The following is a 26,808-nucleotide window of genomic DNA, read 5'->3' as shown; positions in this document are numbered from 1 at the left end:
GGGGGGGCGGGTTCTCACGCATGCCACTCCACCGTAATGCATGCCACGGCGCTTAAACTGGAATCCCAGGTTTACTAGACCCAATTAAGGGACCTCGGGAATAGACGCGCTACTCCGGGAAATCACGGGCGCCAGAGTGGCATGCGTGAGAATGTGCCCCCCTAGGCTCTGAGGCACCTGTGCAAACCAAGGGGGTAGTCATGCTTTCACGCATGCCACTCCGCTGTAACACATGGCACGGCGCTCAAACTGGAATCCCAGGTTCACTAGATCCAAGGGACCTAGGGAATAGACGCGCTACTCCGGTAAATCACGGGCGCCGGAGTGGCATGCGGAGAATGTGCCCCTTAGGCTCTGAGTCACATGTGCAAACCAAGGGGGAGGCATGTTCTTACGCATCTCACTCCGGTGTAACGCATGCCACGGCGTTCAAACTGTAATCCCAGGTTCACTAGACCCAAGGGACCTCGGGAATGGACGCGTGACTCCGGGAAATCACGGGCGCAGGAGTGGCATACATGAGAATGTGCCCCTCTAGGCTCTAAGGCACCTGTGTAAACGAAGGGGGGGCGGGTTCTCACGCATGCCACTCCACCGTAATGCATGCCACGGCGCTTAAACTGGAATCCCAGGTTTACTAGACCCAATTAAGGGACCTCGGGAATAGACGCGCTACTCCGGGAAATCACGGGCGCCAGAGTGGCATGCGTGAGAATGTGCCCCCCTAGGCTCTGAGGCACCTGTGCAAACCAAGGGGGTAGTCATGCTTTCACGCATGCCACTCCGCTGTAACACATGGCACGGCGCTCAAACTGGAATCCCAGGTTCAGTCGATCCAAGGGACCTAGGGAATAGACGCGCTACTCCGGTAAATCACGGGCGCCGGAGTGGCATGCGGAGAATGTGCCCCTTAGGCTCAGAGTCACATGTGCAAACCAAGGGGGAGGCATGTTCTTACGCATCTCACTCCGGTGTAACGCATGCCACGGCGTTCAAACTGTAATCCCAGGTTCACTAGACCCAAGGGACCTCGGGAATAGACGCGTGACTCCGGGAAATCACGGGCGCAGGAGTGGCATGCATGAGAATGTGCCCCTCTAGGCTCTAAGGCACCTGTGTAAACGAAGGGAGGGCGGGTTCTCACGCATGCCACTCCACCGTAATGCGTGCCACGGCGCTTAAACTGGAATCCCAGGTTTACTAGACCCAATTAAGGGACCTCGGGAATAGACGCGCTACTCCGGGAAATCACGGGCGCCAGAGTGGCATGCGTGAGAATGTGCCCCCCTAGGCTATGAGGCACCTGCGCAAAACAAACGGGAGGCATGTTCGCCAGCATGCCACTCCGCCGTAACGTATACCACGGCGCTCAAACTGGAATTCCAGGTTCACTAGACCCAAGGGACCTCGGGAATAGATGCGCAACTTCGGGAAGTCACGGGCGCCGGAGTGGCGTGCGTGAGAATGTGCCCCCCTAGGCTCTGAGGAACCTGTGCAAACCAAGGGGGGAGGCATGTTCTAACGCATTTGTATTTTGACTCGCCCTATGGGCTCGTCCTACGGGCTCGTCAAAATACGGCACAACTCGTAAAAATACTCAGCTATACTACACAACAAAACGCCTAATAAGATATATTTATTTTAAGACTAGAAGTATTGGTCCGAACAGAGCAGGGAATCTTAATTATGGGCTTTTTATAAGACATTCGAGAAGGAACAGTTATCTATACACTGTGAGGAGTACACAAAGGATAAAGAATCAAATGGAGGAAATTTTATACCTCCTCTAAAGTAATATGCAAATCACCAGTCACATCTTTTCTCCAAATCCAAGGAAAATCATTCTCGTAAGTTGCAAAACAAATATCATACAAGCACTACGTTACCCGAGCTCCAGCCTGTTTATTCCAATCAAAGGCATCATACTAGGCAGTCTGCAGCACACTATGCAGTTTGCATGATCATGACTGTGCAAATGTGCGCGCAAAAAATTTAGCAAAGAAACTGTGAATTGCATGATTTGTTTGAATAAGTATGTTCTCGTACCTTTTATCACTCAGTTCGTTAAGCTTTTTCTTCCACAGCACAATCATTCCAGCAGCAACTACTGCTACAGCAATTCCAGAAGCTTTAGATAGATAGATAGATAGATAAGATCTTTATTGACTTGGAAAAAGTAAAAGAAACACGTCCAGAGACAAAACGTCTGGACTTACAATTTCCTACATATATCAATTCATCATGTATATACAAGACTAAGTGGCTACACAAATTCGAAAAGACATCTATTAAGAAAGCAACGTTTAAAACGTTCGGTTCGAACTAGAGGCAGGATGCAATTATGTCCTCTTTTCCTGAGGCTCCTAGCTCTCTGAGCTGGTAAAAGTTCATATAATGGATTTGCACTGTCAGAGGTTATCGCGTTCCAAAGAAGCCTGTCTTTCATTTTAATTACATGCATTATGGGAGTGTATCTGCTGGTGTAACCATAACGTAACGCTCGCTTACAGAACTTATCAATATGAGAGAGATATTTACTGTAGTGGGCAGAAGCCCACACCTCAATTGCGTAAGGAAAAAGTGACATAATTAGACTGTCAAACAGCAGTGTAAGTTCTTGTAATGAAAAGCCGTAGTATTTGCAGACTCTGAGAATGTATAGTCTAAAAGTTGCTTTGCTGAGCATGTTTTCAAGTTGAACGTCCCAGTTACATGGATCTTCGTTTACTGTAACACCTAGCAGCTTTAGTTCGCTTTTTCTGGTTATTCCGTCCACTGGCTCTGGAAGGGGCATTGTGGTTTTACCTTTAACAACCAGCTCAAAGGTTTTCTTCATGTTTAGTGTCATCAGGTTTTTATCCGCCCAACGTTTGATGTTTTCTACTTCATAATGTGATAAATCTGTAAGATTAGGGCCAGTTGTGACAGGCACACTTGCTGTAATATCATCAGCATATTTGATCAGTAGGGTTTGGGGGCTGACCGGTTTAATATCATTCACCATGATAGAGAAAAGTAAGGGTCCAAGCACAGTTCCCTGGGGAACCCCTCTGTTAACGTTGAGAAAAGTGGTAACCACTCCATCAACTACTACTATCTGTTGGCGATCACACAGGAAGCTTATTATCCAGTTCTTAATGTATGGATTGATGTCATACGACACCAGCTTGCTGAATAGAATGCGATGGGAGACTGAATCAAAAGCTTTATTGAAATCGAATGAGAAGGCTCTTACAAAAGCCGCATCTCGTTCTAGTCGCTCAAGCCAAAAGTGTTGGCACTTAATAAGGGCCATAGTTGTGTGGTGCTCCTTGTTATATGCGAATTGGTCAGGTCTGATCACAGACTTGAGGATAGGAGATACTTCTTGTTTACAGACGAGACGCTCAGAAATTCTCATTATGATGTTGGTTAATGAGATCGGTCTAAGCTGATTGCATTCAGTCAGAGGAGATACCTTAGGGATGGGCGAGACGTTTGCTAATTTCCACAGAGATGGGACGGTTTGATGCCTAAGTGAGCAGTTGAAAATTTTGGTGATCACGGGTGCAAGATGGTGAGAGAAATCGCGCCAAAACCAATAGGGAAACTCATCAGACCCCGAGGCGGTTCGTTTCAGCTGCGATAAGTGCATCACATTCGTTCACAGTCGGCAAACGGGTTCCTGCTGGTATTCGCAGACGCGTTGGAGCCTCATATTCATCGTCAGTGTTGATGATCTGGAAATATGTGTTGATGATATCAGGTGAAATCACCAAGCTAGAGTTTAAAGCCGGCAATCGCACTGCAATCTTACTCATAACGTTCACCATGTTGATTACTTTCTTCTCCACAGCTACCAAGCCTTCAGCGTTAATAGAAATGACTTGAGAACTAAGGGACCTGTGCACCACCATCTGCACCCACACTTTACCCTTTGAAATGGCTTTTTGATTGATCGGTCCATCCATCTTAGGACAGGAATAAAAGTGATGGCAAAGCAAGCCCAAAGCGGCGGAGATCGCCAGAAACCTTGAGGGATACAGAAGGAGTGAGTGAAGTTTATTAACCTTACGTGTACAATCGTCATCTTTCGGAATATTTAGCGATGTAAATCGACCATAATTCGTTCCCCATACCATTATAAACTAGCATAGTTTTTTTTTTGTCTTAGGAGTTTGCTTAGTAAAGATATTAAATATTAAAGATTATTCCGTATAACGCGTTCAGATTCTCAACAGTTCCACCGCATCACACAAAGCGTGAGGCTTTCATGAAGTAATCTTTCGCCCTTTCTCGAGGCGTGATTTTGAAATGATATTAAACGCTAGCCGTAAAATGGGCAAAATTTTAGATTAGCCGTAAATTGGGGCTGAGAGCCAACTCGATTAGCTGTGGTACATCCCTCTTCCCAAAAACGAAATAGAAAATAATGAGTTATTTTTACATATTCATTTTATTCCTTAACTTTTTTTCAAAGTCTGTACTCGAATATTCTTACTTTTCGTGACCACTCTATCACTTACTGTTAATTCCCGTGTCGTAAAATCCGTGTTACACGCCTGTCAATCATCCGCGTCAGCGGGAGCTCTTAAAAGTCAGTGAGAGATTTCTGTCGTCTTTTTACAAGGACTGATAAAAGCATCCAATTTCTATCTCTAAGTTTCAGTGTATTATTGAAGATCTAAACAAGATACTCTTGTCATAGGTAGATTACTTTTTTTATGTATTCCATTTCCTACCTATGATCTCTTAACTCTCATTTTTTGTATTTTGCACCTGTTTTGTCCTCTGGAGTTCAGAATCCTACTCCAAAGTATCGGACTTTTTGCGAAGTCACAGTAATTAAAAGGGAGAAAAAGCCCGAAGTGGGGAGGCTATGACTCGCAAATCACATCTCAGCGCAAATCACATCTCAGAGAGGGTAGAGCACCTGAAAAATCACACAGCTTTGTGATGATAAATCAGCGTGATTATAAATAGCGCTCTTTACTGCGAGGATCGTGCATCATACGTATCTATAACCGCAGTTCAAAATATATGAACTTCATATATCCATCGTATCTGATAACGTATTATTTAGCCAATGTACGGTTGCGAATTATTGACGTTTGTGACAAGCTGTAGGCGCGGAAGAAAATTTAGTGGTGAGCAATAAGAACAATAGAGTGTTATGTCTCGGAACTATCGGTCTGATAGTTGCCCCTTGGAAATTTGATGTTCTTAAAACTAGCATATTTGTTTTAAGAACATCAAATTTCCGCGGGGCAACTATCAGCCCATAGTTCCTCGACAGAAACACTATTGTTTAAATAGATAAATTATTTGCTCAGTCTATACAACTCAACAATTTTCGATTCAGTGTTCACTGTTTAGAATGACATTTCTTTCTCATGTTTTGTACAAACTGTCATTACTGCTCCTTTTTCTAACTCTGCATTTGATGTAGCAAAACATTTTGATGAGATAGGAATGTTTTTAAGAATTTCCCCGCACATCAGTTTCTTTATTTATTTGTTTTTACGTGAAAGCTTTTCTAGTTTTTTTTTTACTGGCATTCTGCTATGCCGCTCACGATGGAATCGTCTTCGCACATGGTACTCACCACTCGTAGGTACTAAAGCAAATAGCTTAGCAGTGTTGATTCAGAAGTGTAAATATCTCCATATTACAACTCCATACAGCTTCCTTAAATTCAGTGAAGCTACTCAGTTAACAACTTCACGATATCTTTTTCATGACAGTAGATGTTCTACGGTTTGTGCTGAATTTTATTGACTCCTTACATGCTTTGGCTACATCACAGTTAATCATTTAACTTGAAATCTTGACTTTTGTGTCGCTTGATTAAATTACTCAGTTTCAACAGAAAATTTAATAGTTTGACATTTGAAGCACAAATCAGGTGTACAAAGATGCTCGTATTTACTGTAGGTGTCCGTATATATCCACACAGACCCCTCCACCGTTGTCACGGTTACGCCATTTTCTCAAGTCCTCTCCGTACCAGATTTTCATAGTCGCCCCCTTCGGGAGGTAAAATGGGCTCTCATAGTTTGTGAACACAAGTTCATCAGAATGAAGAGCGTCAGCAAATGGAAGATAGTACCAAAGGCCGGCATTTTTAATGAACTTCTCCAGAGGAAATAGTATGTTATTATGTCGATCTGTTATCACGACATTTAGCGGGTAATTAACGTAACCACTATGGTGATAGCAACCCCAGCGACTATTATAAGCGGTATTCTTTTCACATCGTACAAGCCCAGTGCGATAAACAAGTTTGATTGCAGCAACAAGCCTTCCATCACCGAAATATTGGAATTCACCGGGTTTTTGTCCTGAGGCATAAAAGCAGACTGGGGCTGAGTTGATTTGCCGCCATATCAACTGGCCTGCAGGGAAAGGAAAGCAGAGTCCATTTACATTGTGGCACATAAACTGAGAGATCTTAACCTGATTAGTTTACTCATTGACAACTGAACACAAGTCACTCAAAACTTTTGCAACGTTCATCTTCAATGGCAGCGGAGTTAACCTAAAGAGAAGACCATCGGCGAACTTAAGGAATAACTGTTTCAACTAAGCCATTCAAAGCTATATAGCAAAAGTAACTATTAGTAAAGAAACACAAGCACGCAGTAGATCTTGGTATCTGATCGTCCACTTGAGAGTGTTCACAGTAGTAGGGACTGACGCAAAGAGTACCTGACCGGAAGCTATCAAGCTGCATTAGGTGGGACATGGTTTTCCCCGTGTGAATGGCAATGTACCTTTATGCAAGATGGAACTGAGCAAATATGTGTAAGTAATGAAACATGCATCTGAAAAGAGAGGTAACGCAGCTTAAAAAGTTCCAAATAACAAGGAACTAACCGCAAAGTCTAAAGTTATCCACAAAAAAGAAGGGCTGTCAGTATATTAATTATTCAGAGGTGAATTCAATCTTATAAAAACCATATGAAGCATAATTATCTCTAATATTTGAAGATTTGTTTGCTTTAGAAAGAACAGGTAGAAGAAGAAGAAACTCGTTTTATCCAACAGTGCATGCCAAAAAGCTTATGTTGCAGATTTATGAGGGTCTCCAATAAGGGTCTTAAGGGCCCATTTTCAACCGAGATGCCTTGCGCGCCCAGATCATTTTTCATATATGAAAAATACGCTATTTTCCTCGAAGCTGCGGAATCGCTTTGATATCTTCTTCCATCTTACTAATTAGGGCTTTCAAAGTTCCATCTTGAATCATGTGCGAAAAACAAACTATCGTAGTATCCATATCATTAAATAGTTTTTAATTCTTATATGTATGACGGTGAAAAACGTCATTTGAAAAGTTGATGCTGCCGAAGAAGCGGTCTAGAGGAAGGCCGGGTCTGCCCGGCTCGGCAAAGGTTATTCGACTTCGAGAGTCTGTGTATGATTTATGGAGGGCAAGGAAAACAACAATGGGTTTCGGTAACACTACAGACAGTGCTTTTGCAGAAATGTTATTGCATTGTTCCTACGATGGAACTAGAGACTCCGGGGAGATTTTTTCGAGGTGAGAATAATTTATTTGACTGATTTTTATTTGAGATCCTGAGATATGTATGTAAGCGATCTCATTTGTACAAGTCATTATTCTATAATTGAAATGCGTAAAGTAAATCCGTTTTGGCCAATCCTTCGGTTTCACCCACGTGACCAATACCTTAGCAACGGTTACTATCCGCCATCTTGGTGTCCCTCGAGCTTAAACAAACCGTATCTAACGAAGAGTTCATGTGAGAAAGAAGGGATGGTTTTATGCATTATTGTTGGCTGTTCGTGCAAAAGTGGAAGGCATAAAGACTAAGGATTTTTTCGTATAATAATTTAATAATTTTATTATTTCTATAGCGCAAAATTCATTATATATATGATCTTATGCTCTATACCTAAGATCATCACAAATCAAGGGGAAGAACAGGAGGAACTAGAAGTTGTTGTATTGTTCGAGGCTTGCGGCTGTTGTAGATCCTCGATTTTTTGGTCGAGGTTTTCTTTGAGCTTCTTAGCCGATGAGAAATCGATGTCTTTAGCACTCGCATACGGCACTTCATTGACCTATGTCGGCAAAATCCATGAGCATTTTACCTGAGTGCAAGTAAGCTTGGGGTGTCACGAAAACTCACACCCCGAAAACTCAGACTCCTCGAAAATTCAAGAGATAAACTCGACTCATGATCACTCCTGGCAATCCCTCGTGTATTTTGACCTTTTGGGTCTTCATCCAACTGAAGCAGCAAAAGCAAGGCCGCAAGTTGCACATTTCGCAAAATCGTCCGATGGTTGAGTATTAAAACATTTTAGAGTGACACAAGACTTCATTTAGCTTAGATTTCCTCCATTTTTCCCGTTAATTTTGAACTTTTCATTCACAGTTCACGGGATCAAATGTGCTCGCTCCAACACCAAAGTATTAAAATGTGGCGTGATTTTGACGAGCCGAAAGGGACGTTTGTTTACCTTTTTGTACTTCGTCGCACAGATCCTTGTTGTCGCTCTGTTAAAATTCTTAAATATTTCGCGATAATAATGGATACAAACAGAGACTCGGCCCACCAGTCCCAAAACGAAGACAATTTTGCGACCCTTGAGCAAGAGTTCTTAAATGAGGCAGAAAGAGAAAAACAACGCGAAAGAAGACTCGGCATCAGCGCCGTCACGATTCGCCTCACTGAAGAATCACTCTTGATATTGTTGTTCGTCTTTCGCATCGGATTTGTTGCATTATTCCACCGGTTATATTATAAAAAAATTGGTTCATGCTTTATGCTATGCACTATCGAATTATGGAGCACTTCGGAAGCTTGGAGAACACTTCGCGGGAACTGAGTTTTCGGTGTCTGAGTTTTCGTGACACTCAGCGACCTTGCCATGAATTCTAGTAGTTGCCTCTAACATAAATAAAACACTCGCGATATGTGAGCATGACTCAGCCAGTCCAGCTTTGCATCCCAAGCAATGGGCTGACAAAATAGTCCCATCGTTTTCGGAAATGACCCAAATGTTCACTAAAGGATCATTCATATGCTGTGAATGCCAAACTCGTGCTCTCACGGCATACTTGCCGGCGATTACTTTGCCTACAACTGAGGTTACAAATCCCGACACCATTTGATTAAACGCCTCTAGACTCTTGAAGGCCTTGAACTGCTTCTTGGTGTAGAAGCTGATCTCAAGAACGAGGTAACTCAGCAAGTCCGACGCTTCCACAGGAGGCAAGCATTTTGGACTGAACTTCTCGGCTGGTATGCTTGCAGGGTCAACCCCAATGACCGAGATCTTTTGCAAACATCTTTCCTTCCAACTCTCTAAGCTTTCGACATACTCAGAGAGCACTGGGATACCTTAAGATGAATGCCAGATACTTTTATCGCTTTTTTCTTCCTGGATATTCATGTAGTTGGCGAAATAATTCGGCGATAAGAGAGAGGGCTTCACTATAGAAATCGACTAATTATTCATAAATTTGACACCCGAGGGACACCAACATGGCGGACACTAACTTCAGCAAAGCTTGTGACGTCACCTGAAACCCAACCATATTGGTTAATTGTTTATATTTTATTTAGTGTTGAAGCCGAACAATTTCCTTCAACATCAAGTAAGCTTTGTACAAGTTTTATACACAGACTCGATTTGTGATTTTTCAGTCTCAAATATGTAGCTGCAAATTTGTTTACTGTTCTTCACCAAATCTTTGTTTTTTTTTTTTTAATAGTGTTTGTGAATGACTATCAGAGTTCGCCATTTAACAATAGCGCGATTCCAAAACAAAAACAAACGACTGCAAAGGATCTCGGATGAAAATAGGCCCTTAAATCCCGCGATCCTGACTAAAATGTTCTCTCAATCCTGTAATCCCGACGGATTATACCGGCCAATCCCGATCCCGATCCCGATCATAAATGATTTACTTAGTCCATTGCCTTGCTCAAAAGAGCCTTTTTGGTAGGTGTTACTTTTCTCGACCAGGATTGCTCTGTTGTATTCTTTGCTCTCCGTAAGGCGAAATTTCATCTCTTTTTACCAAAACGATAATATCGTTTATTTTAGAAGATTCCAAATTTTTACACGAATAACGTACGCTAATCACGGTAATGAATTCCAAAGGCCTGCGCGGCAAATTATTGAGTAGGGGGCTAATTAAAAACAAATGCATAAGCTTCAGCGAACAAGGTTAGGGGGTGCAGATATGCCTAGCAGAACAAGTTGTTTTCAAAAAAAATTGAGTGGCAAAAGCCCCAGCCCCCTCCCTCTGCGCAGTCCCTGTTCCTTCCGTTTAACTTCGATCACGGAAAGAAAAGTCAGCACTGACGAAACGAACAACAATGTCAAAACGTGCATAACATAACTAAAGGGGACCGTACAATCTAATAGTTTCACAACAAGGGAAATAAGAAAAATTCTGCTGTTGAAGTGAATACTTCTTCCGTATCGGGAGACTCTTCCAAGGAGAAAATCAGCCTCATTCCAAAGATGGAATGTCAGTATCATAACATGCGGTCTCGTAGTCCGGAAAGTGACCCTTGCGATTTTTCATCACTGCTTGGATAATCCTACTCTAACATCCCTAACTTCTTCTTCGTCTTGTTGACTGCTCAGGCTGTTTTTCTTGTTACTCGTTCGAGGCTGACTGGTTCACGCGTCTAAATCTCTCTCTCTGATATAGGTAAATTGGTCAGTCACCAAGAAATCGAAGGCTCAGAACGTTCAGATATCACCAAAGGGTCGCAATGAAAACAACAGCGCAATAAAACTGTCATAACAAACCTTTCTGCGGATTTTTTCGGCCTCCCATGCAGGCGTTTTTGGGGATCGCTTTTCACTTTAATTTCGCGTATGTGGGGAGAAGAGAAGCGCGTAGATCAATTTCATTATAAATTCTTGACAACGGTTCTCGGTTCGTTTAAATGATTATTTCCTGAATTCTGCCCCTGAAAATCGCCAATTTCCGTGCCCCCTTCATAATAACAATCCTACATCTTGCTTCCTTCTCAGTCTAATTTCCCGGATCCCGGCCTTCAAATAAGCTCAGTCCCGGATCCCGAAGAACTTATTGGGACCCTCATCTACAGATAATGAATATTGTACGAGAACTGGTGGATGGCGATTCAGCGGTCTTCATATGAATAGTGGGTGATCTAAGCACGAGTAGCAAACGGAAGTGACGTTTATGGTTTGGGGTTTTGCTCTTAGTTTGACAGTAGGTCACAAGATCTAATTTTGTAGGGGAGACATGGGAAAGGATAACAATCCTGTAAAGGAAAGAGAGAGTCCCTTCATGCCACAAACACCATAGTTTGCAACCCAGAGCCACACACGAAATATCAGATAACGCCTGTACTTTTCCTCAGGACACGCCAGTGAAATTTAGAATGAAGGCACTACCGCGAATGCTTTTTCAGAAGTCGTAAACTTGGTGGAAATCAATTATTGTCACTAGTTACACCTGTGTCAGCCATATGACGGAGCAGTCATGCCTAATAATCGACAGAATCAAACAAAACAGTGAATTTTCTCATTAGGCGAACTCAGAAAACCAAACTCCGTTATCCAATGTAATCAATCTCATTTATGAGTAACCTTTAATTTTGTCAATAAAGAGTGGGTAAAGATTTATGATCAACAATAAAAGCAACAATTCCCATCACTACATGAAGCATTGCCTTTTTTTATTCCTTTAACTGTTTATACATCACCCCACACCTGCTTAAACACACTGGAAAAAAGTCACTCATTCACTTTGAGTTAGTTAGCCTGAGGCAATTTGCCGCATCGCGTTGAAATCTCAATTCACAATTCGTGTAATGCATTTGTTAAACACAGAATCAGCTAACGGCCCGAAAAAGGAAATTAAGTTGAATGAAGCACTTCTAAATTTCATAAATTTTCCAAAGAGTAGGCAATTACAAATGGAAATAACTAAATTCTGCACCGCTTGAGATTGTCTTTCTATGTCAAATGTTGACTGCGTCTGTACACACAATTTTCGACCAGTGGCTTTTTTCGGGTCTCAGTTTTCGTGATTGTACAAGTAAAAGAGAGGAAATCTATGCTAAAATGAAAAGCGCATTAGATGGTCCATTTTTTCCAATTCATTTTTGATTTAAAACAAGAAAACCTCAATTCAAACTGCACTGAAGTGAATGAATTTCTTTATCTCAGCATCCTCTTCATCTTCGGATCTAGATCTTTGCAGTTTTCAATTTGACTTCGTTACATTTAAATTTAACTGCATCGAAAAAAATCTTCAACCCCTATTTAATTTGCGTTTCTAAGAGTTTCTCAGTAACAACGGTTTGTGTAATTTAATAAGATCACCTTATTAAACAATTTTTAGCCTTCTAGCAATTTGAAAAGTCACAGCTTTTTCGTGCTCCAGATGAAAAACCACATCTAAATTTATTTGTTCCCTATGCCTACCTAAACTGTACGCCACAAGGCGATAACTTCGTTACACAGCCTGAGAATGACTTGAATAAAGCTGGGTTGAAGTCCACTTGAATTTACGGGAGTGTGAACGTGTTTTTGATATAAATTTCGTTGAAAGTTTGTCAAGCTGCAGGCTTATAGCCGAAAAAATACCCCAATATGGGTCCACCCGTTAAACAAAAAGCTATATAGGAATAGAAACATACCGTTGGCTTGTTGTGGAAGGAAAACAATCAGACAGATCATGGAGAGGAGTGTCGTGAGGGACATTCTGGTCGCATGTTTGAGAGCTACCGTGTGACAAGTGTACTTGCTAGAATAGCGCTCTGAAAGCGTCAAGAAAGCGGTCATGTGACATAATGACGTCATTGTACGTGAGTGGGAAAGACCAAATATTTTGCTTAAGGCTGAGTGTTATTTCCGATACTTGTCCAAATATATTGGCATCAATACTTTACTAAGATAGCAAGAAATCTAATGAACTCATTTCATTCTTTCTTTGACAAATTTTATAAACTTAATCTGTAACCAAACAATAATGTTTAATATTTGTGACAAGTCCATTACGAGGATCCAAACCTCATCCGGCTTATAGCGAGTTAACTTTATACACAGAGACCAGGTGCAGTCATTTAACATTTTGAAAACACGACGGAAATTATACGAGTTACATATTACGTAATACTTGACCCATAAATATCCGCAACCCCCTCACCCCCCCCCCCCCGAGCGTTCATACCTTGTAACATGAGCTCCCAACATTTTATTTTAATCGACAAGAAGTACTTTGTCATACTTTATGAGCCAGTGAGGTATGAAGTCCTTTGGTCGGCGGTATTAACACTATGTCATGAGAGATCCTCCCGGAACTGATTCGACGAGGCGCACATAGGTTCTCGGGCTGACAAGAAGAGGGCCGAGAAAAATCAACACGACAAGAATTGACGAGCTGTCTACGTCACATATGCTTGCACTATACGAAAAAACTCCCTTCTTCTCTCTAAGAATATCAACATGAACCTTGTGGAGCTATTGCTTTAGAAGAACACGTTCGCTGGACGTCGTTCGGGAAGAGAACAAAACTAACTGATGGAGGACAAAGCCTGCCAACCCCTCAACATTCCGTTGTTAAATTCTCATTTCATAATCCTCAAGTCACATTTCGGAGTTCGAGAAGCAAACAGAGAGGACGTGCTTTCCATTGCAAAGATGATTCAGGTACGATGAACGCAGTTCCATCGGATCATTTCAATAAGCAGGGACAAGCAGCTGGGTTTTAAACATTCTTTTTAACTGGGCTTTCGAGTAATCAGTGAAACGTATGGCGAACTTCATTATATGAAACGTTTAACGATGAAAATATTTACGTACAAAAATACGTTAAATCTAGTTAAAAGGTGATCGAGCTCATTCTGAACATCTGTTTTCCTCAATTGTGCGGGAATTGTTTTCCTTTTTTATCTTTTTCTAGGAACGCACTGCGAATATCGAAGCTTTTTGGGGGTAAAATTTGTTTGAATTTCGTTATAAAATATGGTTGAGTTGAGATGAAATCCTAGATTAAAAACCCTGCGAGTCACACCGATCCTACGTTTTCAAAGAGAATAATCATAGTCAGTTATGGTGAACACATCTTCACCGATATTTCTGCGGTTGCAAAATAAATGATTGAAGGTTCAATCATAGAAATCTCGGAAATGTCACAGAATTCAAAGAGTTACTGTCAGAAACAGTAAAAATTCCCATCGCAAAAATTGGACTTGTGTTATTATTACCATTTATTGATATTTACAACTGACTTGATGCACGTTAAAAAGAAACAAAAACTGCCTGTTGCATTTTTCGGAAAATACAAGAAGCTCCGGTTATAAACATAAAGGAAACTGGTCTGACTAACTTTGCTCTATCTAATGCAGGATCTTGCGGATTACCTGGGCAAGAGTGACAAGCTGAAGATCGGAGAAAAGGGTATAAAATCCATTTTAAAAACTTCAAAAAGTAGAAATACGTAAACACACTATAATTCTCCGGATAGTTATGGCTTTCTAGTGTCAGGTGACTGACACACTACCTGTAGCTGTATTATGTATCACATAGCTGTATCATATTTTAATGAATCCGATTAGCAGGGCGATCGACCGAATTTAACTGTACCGGGATAGAAATATCAATCTCTTTTCGCTTTGGTTAAACACGAAAGTGCTCTCAGTCTAACGATTTTCGTATTGCAATTACCGCTGCTTTTTATTTTTTAGATAAGTTAAATTTACTTGTTATTGGACATGCGTTTTATTGCAGAGCTTCTTCGTGACGGATTTGGCAAAAACCCTTTGTTTCACTGTGTCATTGCTGAAGAAAGAATGGAAGATGACGAAGGTACGGTACTGGGTTATTTGCCTTAATTTTTTGTTCCTTGTTTCGAAAACAAGGGTTGAATGAAAAACTGTTTTCTGGACTAATCTATGTCGTTTGTACAGCAGGGCTGATGAGGAACTTTATTGGTAAATTTTGGGCGTGGTCGTTTGTACAGCAGGGCTGATGAGGAACTTTATTGGTAAATTTTGGGCGTGATCGTTTGTACTGCAGGGCTGATGAGGAACTTTATTAGTAAATTTTGGGCGTGGTCGTTTGTACAGCAGGGCTGATGAGGAACTTTATTGGTAAATTTTGGGCGTGGTGGTTTGTACAGCAGGGCTGATGAGGAACTTTATTAGTAAAGTTTGGGCGTGGTCGTTTGTACAGCAGGGCTGATGAGGAACTTTATTGGTAAATTTTGGGCGTGGTGGTTTGTACAGCAGGGCTGATGAGGAACTTTATTAGTAAAGTTTGGGCGTGATCGTTTGTACTGCAGGGCTGATGAGGAACTTTATTAGTAAATTTTGGGCGTGGTCGTTTAACAAAAGAGGATGTTGTTCATTTTGTCAAAAGCGTGGAACAAAGATCACTGTGGTTCAGTTGTAGCACATAAATCATTGAAATCCTCCAGGGAGAGGGAGGAGGAAGAGGGAAGTCAGACGATTGACATTATAAATACATGTTCTAGATAGATAGATAGCTTTATTAGGAAGTAAAATCATTGCAGCCCCCGGGCCGGCTGAAAGACGACTTACTTTACGATGGGAATAAATTATCTCTAACTCTAAGATAACTACAATAAAAGCCGCAAAGTGTAATCTACAATAAAATACAATAAGAGAAGTATCAAAACCAAAATACAAATAATTAAGATAGCTAATAGCTGTAACTTTTGATTTTCTTACAGAGTGTAATGATCATACTCCAATATCAAGCCTGGTGGCGCCGAAAAAGAACAAAGAGACTTTAGGAGTTGCCATTCATTACTTCACTTACTCTACATGGGAGGGTCCTGTTTTGTATGTGGAGGATCTTTTTGTTGCTCCTGCGGCCCGAGGTAAGTTGATGTCTTACTGATAGAGCTGCTCACTCCAGGTGTATAACTTCTACCTAAAGAACAACCAAAACACGATGTTAATGATTACCCCGTGTGAAAAAAAAACTATAATAATAATAATAAAATAGATGAAAGAGAGAAAAGAAACAAAGTCAATTTAATTTATTTATCAATCTCTAATCTTCCACTTATCTAATTTTGTTGGAAACAATATTCGACTCGAAATCGAGTTGATTATTCACTTGTTGATCACCGAAACTAATTTTTATGTTTTGTAAATCAGGTCAAGGGATACGAAGTTCACTAATGGCGGCGATAGCGAAGGTAACTGAATTATATTAGCCAACAAACAAACCAAAAAAAGCAATGTTTTGAGTGAATACGCACAAAAAGGAGCGCTTCTGAGCATGTTATGTTTCATCCTTTCTTCCCTTCTTGATAAACATATCATACACAACTAGTTCAATTTGATCCAAGTCTGAAAAACACCATATTATAACATGGCCTTAGTTCTACCAGATTGCCAAGTTACATGACTGTCAAGGACTGCAGTGGGTTTCACCTTCCTCGGAAAGAACTATGGGATTCAACAAAAAACTGGGAGCGAAAAGCATGCTGGATTGGAGGCTATTTCGCATGGAAAAGAGTAATATTGAAGAACTCAGCTCGATGTGTAAATGACATACATGCAAAGAACTAAATATGATTCTGCCATCGTTTATATGGAAAATTATCAAAAGTTTGTAACAATTATACATGTAACGATCTATCTAACGTTAACGTTGTTTTTAACTATAATAAATGATTTCCATATCGAGTGTGATTTAAAGTTAAAGAGAGCCCATTGTCTGTCTTTCGCAAGGGGTTCCAAAATTCTTTTGTTAGGATACATTAATCTTATATAAATAAATGGTCGTGGTGCGATGATCAGTTTTTATTCACCTTTAAGCTAAAGAGAAGCAAAGGCTAAAATCCAAGTTATGCTTCATATGGTCAAAGTTCAAGTCCTTGGATTTTTATTGTGGGTTTGATTGGTAATTCGATACCAGGCTGCCATAGAGCTGCAAAGCTTAAAAATTAGCCGAGTTGTAAATTCCTCAAACTGTTATTAGTAACGGTACGTTTGTGGGTCCAAATCTTTCACCTTCTCACCTGAGTTTTTATCCACCATCCTAGATATTTTGTACACATGACGACTTCTCAGCACTAAACAGAATACATCATTGTGATGAAAAGGAAACAAACATTTATTTGCAGATTCGCATGTTTCTTTGCAATGCCTTTATATTGTATGGAGGCTATAACCCTAATTAGTCACTTAATCCAGACCGACTTAAAGAGGAATTATTTTTGTGTCATTGAAAACCATCCAGTCTGTGTCCCGCGTCTACATTTATAGTTGCTTGAAAGATGAGAAATTTGGCCGGAGATGGATGAAAAAAACAAGTTCCAACTGATCAAAATTTGAGAACGTGAGTTAGCCGGTAAGTTTTTAAAGATAAATGTAGTGTTGGGTTGAAGTACTCTGAGCTTATTCAAATATGAATGTATCAATCAATACTTGCTCTTGGACAAAAGGCTACATGAAAAGGCGCAATCAAGTGAGGCGGTGGCTTCGCACTGGAAAAGCTTGTCATGCACTTCCGGATGGATGTTATATGCAAGATAGCAACGAGATAAACATATTGACTGAGAGTGCAAAGGACTAAACCTTCCCGTAAGAATTCTTTGTCGTCTCGTAAAGGTAAAATTTTCTGTTTCTTGAACTTGGGTTTTTGCCCGTTTTCGAATATATTACACAGGTTTATATCTCCCACTTAAAACTATCAAAGATCTAAATGTGGATGTATTGTTCAATTACAAAGCTATGTTTACTAAGTTGTTTACGGATGGTTAAAAGAAAAACTACTCAGATATGATTTTTGTAACATTGTCCACAACTATCGTAAAAGATTTTAAAGGATGGGCTCCCTAGCCTATTAGTCCGAGCACGTTTCGCTGTTTGGTGTTGCTATGGTTTATAGCACAAATTGATCAATAGAAGTCTTCACGTTGTTATGCCCGAGTTACATTAAATTGCAATTGCGTTCGGATAAGTATTTTAAACTGAGTTTGTAAAACGATGGTTGAGAAACTATTAACTTCAAGTTTGACTTCATTTTGATATTTGAGGCTGTTTTCTGTCCCTAAATCCCAGGAAATGATTAATTCTATACCAACTGCGTCTTGTGGGGCATCGGTTCAAAAATAATCGGGCTTAACAGATTTGACTTCAAAGAATACCGTCTAGTCTAGCGCTGTAAAATAAAAATGGCTGTGAATGGTATTGATCGTGGAAGCAAATTATGTCTCGTTCCAGTTACTGACAGAGTGATCAAGGACAATTTAAAAATCCAACGTAATACTAGCTTAACTCCTTGCCATTTCAATTGTGAACAACCAAACTGGTGGTTCAAGTAATGAAGCTGATCATACTAACTCAATTCTGATTTCAGATTTCTATAAGAAATTTAATTACCACCTGGACGTAACTAATTTTGTTTAGCCAATTGGGAATGACGAAGAAGAAAGTGGGTAAAAATCATACGTGTTCTTGCTTAGAAACAAGAAGCATTCTAGAAATCTGCCACACTAAATGATTCCCGTGAAGACCTTATTAATTTATAGCAGAAGGCTTTTCTGTCCCATCAAAGGTAAGCGGAAGGGGTGGAGGGCGTTTCTTCTCTCTATCTATCCTAAATGGAAAAATCACTACCTAGTGTAATGTTAGCACAGGAAAACAATAGGATATAAAAGCTAAAGGAAAAAAAAATTTCAACTTCGTTTAAAAGCTAACACTCGAAATCAGGGGATTACGTTATGTAACCGATCGCTTTGGAACAGCCCAGTAATGATAGCCAATGAGGAAATCATGGTAACTTCAGGAACAGTTCATTTACATATTTATTTCTTATGAATTTTTTCCACAGAAATGTTTCAAACTTGATGAAAATACGCTAAACTGAAGGCAGATAGGCGCATATTGTACAGCAACTGAAGCAGTAATTGTTACAATATTTTAATGCCTTTTCCCAGAACTTACTCACCAAGACTCGTCAGCGACGTGACAGTTGCAGCCAGTCCGTCCGTCATCTGCGGACATAAAACCAAGACACTCTTCCGCAGAAGTGTGCTTGTCGTTGGTGTTTCATGGCATTCTTTTAATAAAATTCAGTCGTGGTAACAGCCTTGTTGTCTCAACATACGTGTTAAACAAAGGGCTACGCAGATAATAGGACTGGCGCTGGCTGACCTTCTGATTGGACTGACTGATTTCTCTATCAATTTGGATATATACCACTTTGCGGACCCATCGTGGCCAGCCGTTCAATGCGCATGCTTATCAACTCTACATAACTGCTGATATTTTCATCGGAGGGGCATCCATTCTTCAGGTAGCTGCTACTGGAATAGAAAGGTCCCACGCTATTCTAAGACTATTTCAGCATCGCCGTCTTCAACAGAAAACCTTGTACATAGCGGTGGCGTCGATTTGGGTTTTCTCTGCTGTTCTTTCTTCATTTCAACCTTTGCAGTATGGAACGGACTGGCAAATGCCCTACACCATTCTTACAACAAGAGTTTGATTTTTCCGGCATTCCAGTGTTGATCATTATCAATGCTTACAGCAGCATTTTGTGATTGCTATGAAAAGGAAAACATATGGTGCACGATCCTCGCAGTAGATAGCGCTATTTAAGCAATAGCGAAAATCAGACCTAAAAAAAATCAGGCCTGTACGGGATTCGAACCACTGACCTCTGCGATACTAGTGCAGCGCTCTACCAATTGAGCTAACAAGCCAACTGGGAGCAGGCCGTTAAGTTGATTCGTAATAAACCCGTGAAAGTGATAAATCAGATACAATGAAATATATGAAGTTCATATATTTTGAACTGCGGTATTAGATACATATGGTGCACGATCCCGTACAGGCCTGATTTTTTTCAGGTCTGTTTTTCGCTATTGCTTAAATAGCGCTATCTACTGCGAGGATCGTGCACCATATGTATCTAATACCGCAGTTCAAAATATATGAACTTCATATATTTCATTGTATCTGAAAAGGAAAACATTACAGAGCCAAAATTAGACACTTGCACCCTCTTTAGATAAGGAGGTAAGGTTTGTATAAAATCTTTCCTCTGGGAAAAGGGGGAAAAGGGCTGAGGGGCCTAGGGGATGGAGAAGGGCGGGGAGAGAGAAGGGCTGGGTACGCAGTTTACACTGATGGTAGTCTTATTTATACATTTTCTTGCTGCAGATGAAACTGTGTGTAACCATCGCATTCATCACGTTGTTGTTCATCATAGCTTGGTTTCCACTTCTCACCTTGACAACACTGACCACGTTTGACCCTGAGGCTCTTCCGAAGCCAATCAATTTTTCCCACCTATTACACTTTATTAACTGGATGCATTACTGTTCAAATGCTATCAATCCATTCTTGCACTGTCACCGAATACCTACCTGCGCAGGAACATCTCTGTGATTCTACGGCGTTTGGTTTCAAGAAAAGGACCTGGTTTGAATGAAGCGTTTAGAAGTACGCCAGAGCGGTTTGTCCACTCTGCCTTTAAGAAGCTTGAGTATTACTTCAGATCAGAGTCGTAAGATGAACACAGAAAGCTGCCAATATAGTCTCCCCAGGCCTTGCTCTGAATCTGTGTCGTCTACTCTAACGTTAGAAGACTCGGCTCACTGTTGGAACAAAAAGATTAAAAGAATGTATCAGCTGAAGAGAGCAATAAACTTTGATAATAATAAAACAGAAAAAAGGAAAAACTAAGGAAAAAAGGACAACTTAAACTAAATATTCTATCTTAGTTTAACCAAATTAAACTAAATATTTTATCTTAGTTAAAAAACTTCGCTGAAAAGTTGTCGTTACTGCTTTGTTTCCTTTAGTTTTGCCTTACAATTTAATTATTAAAAAAACTTAAATAGTTAGGGCAAATGCAGGCATTTGTAGAAATAAACCAATCCAGCTGTAAAGGTTAGTGTTAGGACGGCTGACTTCAGTTACAATCTCGAGCCGAGGGCTATTTTGGCATGGCTCCTTATCAACAATATAACGGAAACGACCGGTAGAAGATTGGGGACCATTCAACTTGGTAGCCAGGCATTGTGTAACCTGGCCTAAAATCGTATAAACAATCTTGAAGCGGTGCTTGTAAAATTTCACAAATCACCGAGTTATTATGGCTTTCCTTTCAGATATTCTCGTTGCTGGGTATGTAGATCTCCCTCGTCACGTTGAAAAATATTTTAAAAATTACATAGGAACTCATGATGATATTTCCTTGAGTAAATTAGACTCAAAGGAAAACTAAAAGTTAGATGACACGTAATAGGATCTGGGTTCCAAGGTTACTTAGGTTGAATGCAGATGAATGTGCGTTTCATCGCGAGAAAAATGGTTTGTTTATTTCTGAATCTGAAGGAAACAGCTTCTCAAAATATTTATTTACGTCAGAGATATGTGCACTAAGACCCAGAGGACCTCCACGAATGTTTAATTTGTGAATACGACTCTGGATATTATTTTATTAAAAAATAATTATGATGTACTTTTTTTAACTTTGCAGCACTTTGCTTATCAATGCCTGTGCAGTATTGAACTTTAAACTGTGAGTAAAAATAGCAAATACGGGTAAAACCAGATGATAAAAATTGTCAGTAACAAATTTCTCTTCTATGGATCCTTACCGAGAAAAATGGGAGAGAAATGTATGCTTGTGCATACCGTTCATGTAATAAAGGCAGATAAACATTCATGGCGAAGATTGCACTCTCCACAGAAGATACATACATACATACCTACATACATACATAGGTTAATTGACCACTCCCCATAGGGGCTTTTCAGGGCCAATACCCACCCATCCCACCTTGGAGAGGACATCCACCACACAGTAATCTCGTGCGTGGGAAAATAACGTCTCCTTTCCCTAACCCTGCAGGAGACGGGGCCTATGGTTTATTCGTTCTTCTCCGAGAAGAGAAGAATATCTATCCATTTCTTGATTATAGAAAGGTTACCAAGTTCTCCTCACTTACTTTAAGACCATGAGTATTGGTCCAGCCGGGGCTTGAACCCTAGACCTCCTGTACAACACAATCTGGGGCTCTAACCAATTGAGCTAGCCAGAAGGCGAAAGATGAGAGTAAAAAAATTTGTCTTACGTCTGCAAAAAGGCAGATGGTAAGATGTCTAAGCTACCAGAAACACAAGGCATTACAAGGACAGATAGACATTAGTTAACAAGTAAACTAATGCCGGGCAGGGTGGCAAGTACTGCAAAAATTCTACTGAAAGGTTTTCTCAAACTTCTCAAATGTACCCAATAACCATTTAGAAATACAGGGTAGGGCAGTTTTTGCAGATATTCCACTGAAAAGTTCTTTCAAACTTACTAAAAGTGTATGTAATGTTTATTTAGTAATGCAGGCTGGCAATTTTTGCAAAAATTCATGTGAAAGGGTCTTTCAAAGTTCTCAAGTTTATCTAATGTTCATTTAGCAATGCTGGGTGGCAATTGTGCAGAAATTCCATAGGAAGGTTCTCTCAAACCTCTTAAGTGTATCAGATGTTTGTTTAGAAATGTTATGTGATTCCAAGTTCTATGTTTGTGTTACAGTAAATGAAACATTTAACATTTAGCATACTATGAAACCACTGTGTTCTCAACTGTTTCAAAATTCTTGCTAAGGATTGTTGACCTAATTCTCTCAGAAAACCTCCATGAGAGCAAACCTAATAAGAGTATTAAGTTTTAGTTAAAAATGCGAAGCAATTCTGAAATTAATTTTTGGTTTTAAAGGACAACCCTTGTGAGCTTGTTGATATCTATGAATTTCATTTATTGCACTAATCACATGATCCCATGTGCTTGATAATGTGCATGATGTGGTAAATAACTAAAAACAATCTAATTCCCAGCTTATTATCAACTGGTATTTTGTTCCTTCAACAGTAAGAAGAGGAACCCCATGGATTCATTTGGAGAAGAGAATGGAGAACCTTCACTTGGTAATTTAGATTAAAGAAGAGTTTTATCGTCTCTTGAAGATATGTTTACCACTTTTCCCAGTAGTTCTAATGTTTGAATACAATGATGCTAAAAGTTTGAGTAAGGACTTTTATGAAGGCAGCTGCCTTGCCAATCTAATCCATATAACAGGTGAAAATATAATTTAAATGTTCATATACATGTATATTTGGTAGAACTGTCATTATGTTCTACTTGATGAAAACTATTGCTGACAGGGCATTTTTTTCCCATCAGTGCCACAAGGGTTCATGTGAGATAGTGTTGCACCTATACAGATGCCTCCAATTATTATATTAAACAAATGGTTGACTTCAGTGTAAACCCTGTAGGAAGCTGCCGGCACATGAAATTTATTTTAATAAACTTACACTTAATGTGTTTCATTCATATAATCCTGTTTACCTTATTCTATTTGCAGGTGAAAAATTAAAGGATTTTATCATCAATCTTCGCTACTTCAGGATTTTCATTGGTTTATGGAATCTTATAATGATGCTGTGTATGGTCATGTAAGTATCAATCAAGTTATGAATGATGTGTCTAAAATTCATGTTAAACTAAACACTACAGTTGCACAATAGTTATTGAACAGTCCTACTGTACGAAAAAGCTAACTAGAAATCACCACCTACAGTGTCTGGAAATTATCAGAACAGCTGAAAGTTTTACTACAACCTCTGAGATGTGCACTCCTCACAATTATTGTTGTGTCTGAAGTTCTGACACATTTCCACCCTAAATAGATGGCATTCTTTTAAGCCCTAACGTCTTGTGTGTCAAGTAGCAAAAGTTACTATTCCTAAAGCCACTTCACTACATCCTTAATGAAATTTTTTTTTTTAGAATTAACTGGACTGGTCATTGCTTGTTTTGCTATTGATTGCTTAAGGCTTTTTTCCCTAAAAATATTCTTTATTTGGTTTAAATTCAAAGTTGATTAAATTGTTTTATTCATTTGATTTTCCAGACTATTTGGTTCCTGACTGAAACTTATGGATAAGGATCACATATTTTTTGGGGTTAAGCAAGAGGACATCAACTAATTTGCAAATTTCTCAATAAGAACTTACAATACATGTACATGACATAATTGTCAACAGCATAGCTTCACAGAGAGCATTGACAATGGCTAGTAGTTTGGATGGCTTAAGAACTGCTGAGAGAACTACTGTAGTTCACAAAGAAAACAAAAGCATTTTCATTTCATCTAGTTCTTTTTCATTTCTTTGCTTTTCTAGGGACTGTTTTAACTTTGAATTACTCCCTTTGGAAATATAGTATGCTAAGAAAAAAATATAAACATATTTTGTTTATACATGTGTAGGTGTAGAAAACAGATAAAATTATTCAGTGTTGGAATTAGAGGAATAGTCAAGGGTTTTTCGATTTTAAACTTGTTATCGCAAAAAGAAGTTAATTCTGTTGACTTGCTCCCCAAGGCTAAGCAAATAGATTGGAAAAAAAAATTCCTGCTGACCTTGTAGATATATATTTTAAAAGTGGAACATAAAAGGCAGCAATTTCTCTGTAATCCTTCTGGAAGATGCACAGTGGTGCACAATAGCATAACATGAACCAGCCAATAATGGTTGTTTGTTGTAGTGTCTGAATTTTGCCATGTGTTTGTGAATTTTCATGCAGAGAAGAGTACTGGATGACAACCTGCCTTCTGAAAGATGCACAGTGGTGCACCATAGCATAACATGAACCAGCCAATAATGGTTGTTGTAGTGTCTGAATTTTGCCATGTGTTTGTGAATTTTCATGCAGAGAAGAGTACTGGATTACAACCTGCACCATCACACCTTGTCAGAAGGAAACACAGGAATTTCACAATTTTTGCTGCCTCTTCAGAAATTAAGATCAAGGGCAAGTGTTGTAGGTGACCAAGTTTTAATCGCTAAAAGACTAAGAAATTTGCATGGATTCCATGAAATAAAGGATGGTCTTCTATCAGGAGATCATTATTATTAATAATAATAATAGTACAGTATTTATATAGCGCTATTTCTATCACTATCCAATATTATTCCAGACCATATTCCCAGCAATGTGTTGGTGACTCAGTTTTTGCTTGTAAACAAAACAAACTCAAGTAATGCATTTTAGAAAAATACCAAACAGTTAGACAACTTGGCAAATCAGGATCATGAAAGGTATGCCTCACTCCCAGAGATCTGTGCAAACATCCTTTTTTTTTTCACTTTTTTTCTTTTGACTTGTGCAATGGACTTTGTTGGCAAAGAGAAGGGACTGCTGGTAGTCTATTGTGTCCACTTTGGGTAAATTCTCAGAGGTTCTAGGTTTTTTCACACTTGGAAAGTGTACTCCTCTGGTCTTAAATAATCAGATATGCAAAGTTCTGCTTATCTTGGTCCCATTATATTTTTTTGGTTTGCTCCTTATTACCTACAGCTTTGAGAAATAAGATATTGTTTGGAACTTATAATGAATGATTGTTAAAGGTCCTAGAAGCAGGCTTAACTTGACTTTGTCAGAGAAAGACTCAGTGAATAGGTAGGACTTAAAGTTAGGGTAAAATGTTAAAAATGCACAACTGGCAGAAAAAGTTTTACAATCAACTGCATAAGTGTGCACAGCTGACAGAGGAAAAGGAAAGGATTAAATAATTAACAGGGCCAGTATTTAGACAACTGTCTAAATCACAAACTTGAAACAAATTTGATCTATAGAATTTTCAAGATAACTCAAACCAAGATCAACCCCCAAAGATAGCCCCTTAACTCTTCTTTCCTTTCCCTGCCCTCTCCCCTCACTGTCCAATGCTAACTCCAGATGAAACAATTGATCCCGAGTTTGTAACGTTAACTAACACTAATAGGATGCGTGTACTGTAAGCTATTTCACAAGGCTTGCAGCAGATTGGCCTGCTAATTCGACCAATAACAGTGCACTTACTGTGTAATTGGGAGGTAAAATGAACTGTTATAAATATTGCATTGATGTATAGGAAAAGATGGTCCATGATTTTGGAATTCATTCAATAGATTATTTTCTTTCTACCTTTTGAAATTGATAAGAAATTAAACACAACTCTAATTGGCTGAATTTTGCGCATACTTTCTAGGTTTCAAGGTCACGTGATAGGGTTTATCTGCATTCTCGAATTTGTCATCAGATTTAACCTTTCAGTAACTGGTAGGATTAGACATTCGAGCAAGGAAAAACACCGCAGACGATGAGAGCTCGCAAATTCAATTATTTTCCAACATTTCCGACTACGTCCAAATGGATTTATCCGCTGGATAGTGATTTATCCGCTATATAGTGACTTATCCGAGCACACGTATCTTGAGGCATCTTCTCACGCATGCAACGTTTGTGTAACGCATGCCACAGATCCAGGACGCAAGCCACGGGTTTAAGAGTCCCCTAGGACCTTGGGATTTGCTGTACGAGTCTGGGAAATATCTGACGCATCTGTAATTTACATGTGAAGCATCTGTCCTAGATGTGTGACTTATCCGAGCACACGTATCTGTGAGGCATCTTCTCTCGCATGCCACGTTTCTGTAACGCATGCCACAGATATGTGACGCGAGCCACGTGTTTATGAGACCCCTGGGTTCTCGGGAATTTATGCGGCGAGTCTGGTAAATATCTGACGCATCCGCAAGTTACATGTGACGCCTCTGTACTATATGTGACTTATCTGAGCACACATATCTGTGAGGCATCTATTTACGCATGCCACAGATCTGCAACGCATGCCACAGATCTGCAACGCATGCCACAGATCTGCAACGCATGCCACAGATCTGTCACGCAAGCCACGTGTTTATGAGACCCCTGGCATTTCGGGAATTCATGCGGTGAGTCTGGGAAACATCTGACGCATCC

General features: G+C 39.8%; 2 protein-coding genes, 1 long non-coding RNA gene and 1 pseudogene across 3 annotated transcripts in view; 2 read left to right on the top strand and 2 right to left on the bottom strand.

Moving 5' to 3' along the window:
- Positions 1–26,808, bottom strand: part of LOC148720868 (uncharacterized) — a 222,254-nt gene that overhangs the window by 179,466 nt on the left and 15,980 nt on the right. The window lies entirely within an intron of this gene.
- On the bottom strand, positions 4,473–12,756 carry LOC148720870 (uncharacterized). Its single transcript, XM_088737865.1, has 2 exons — positions 12,648–12,756; positions 4,473–6,374 (listed from the first exon to the last, which is right to left on the bottom strand). The coding sequence occupies exons 1-2, from the start codon at positions 12,709–12,711 to the stop codon at positions 5,905–5,907; spliced, it is 534 nt and encodes a 177-aa protein (XP_088593991.1). The 5' UTR covers positions 12,712–12,756; the 3' UTR covers positions 4,473–5,904.
- LOC148720869 (uncharacterized) lies at positions 13,531–19,815 on the top strand (annotated as a pseudogene).
- Positions 21,003–24,930, top strand: LOC111338612 (small integral membrane protein 7). Its single transcript, XM_022945117.2, has 5 exons — positions 21,003–21,125; positions 21,481–21,522; positions 22,870–22,925; positions 23,366–23,456; positions 23,915–24,930. Exons 1-5 carry the CDS (start codon positions 21,094–21,096, stop codon positions 23,928–23,930), a joined length of 237 nt encoding a protein of 78 aa, XP_022800852.1. The 5' UTR covers positions 21,003–21,093; the 3' UTR covers positions 23,931–24,930.

The sequence above is a fragment of the Stylophora pistillata genome, chromosome 11 (assembly GCF_964205215.1).
Source record: "Stylophora pistillata chromosome 11, jaStyPist1.2, whole genome shotgun sequence".
In the NCBI taxonomy this organism is placed as follows: Eukaryota; Metazoa; Cnidaria; class Anthozoa; order Scleractinia; family Pocilloporidae; genus Stylophora; species Stylophora pistillata.
The sequence above is the reverse complement of the archived record's forward strand: the minus strand, read 5'-3'. Positions and strand labels throughout refer to the sequence as shown.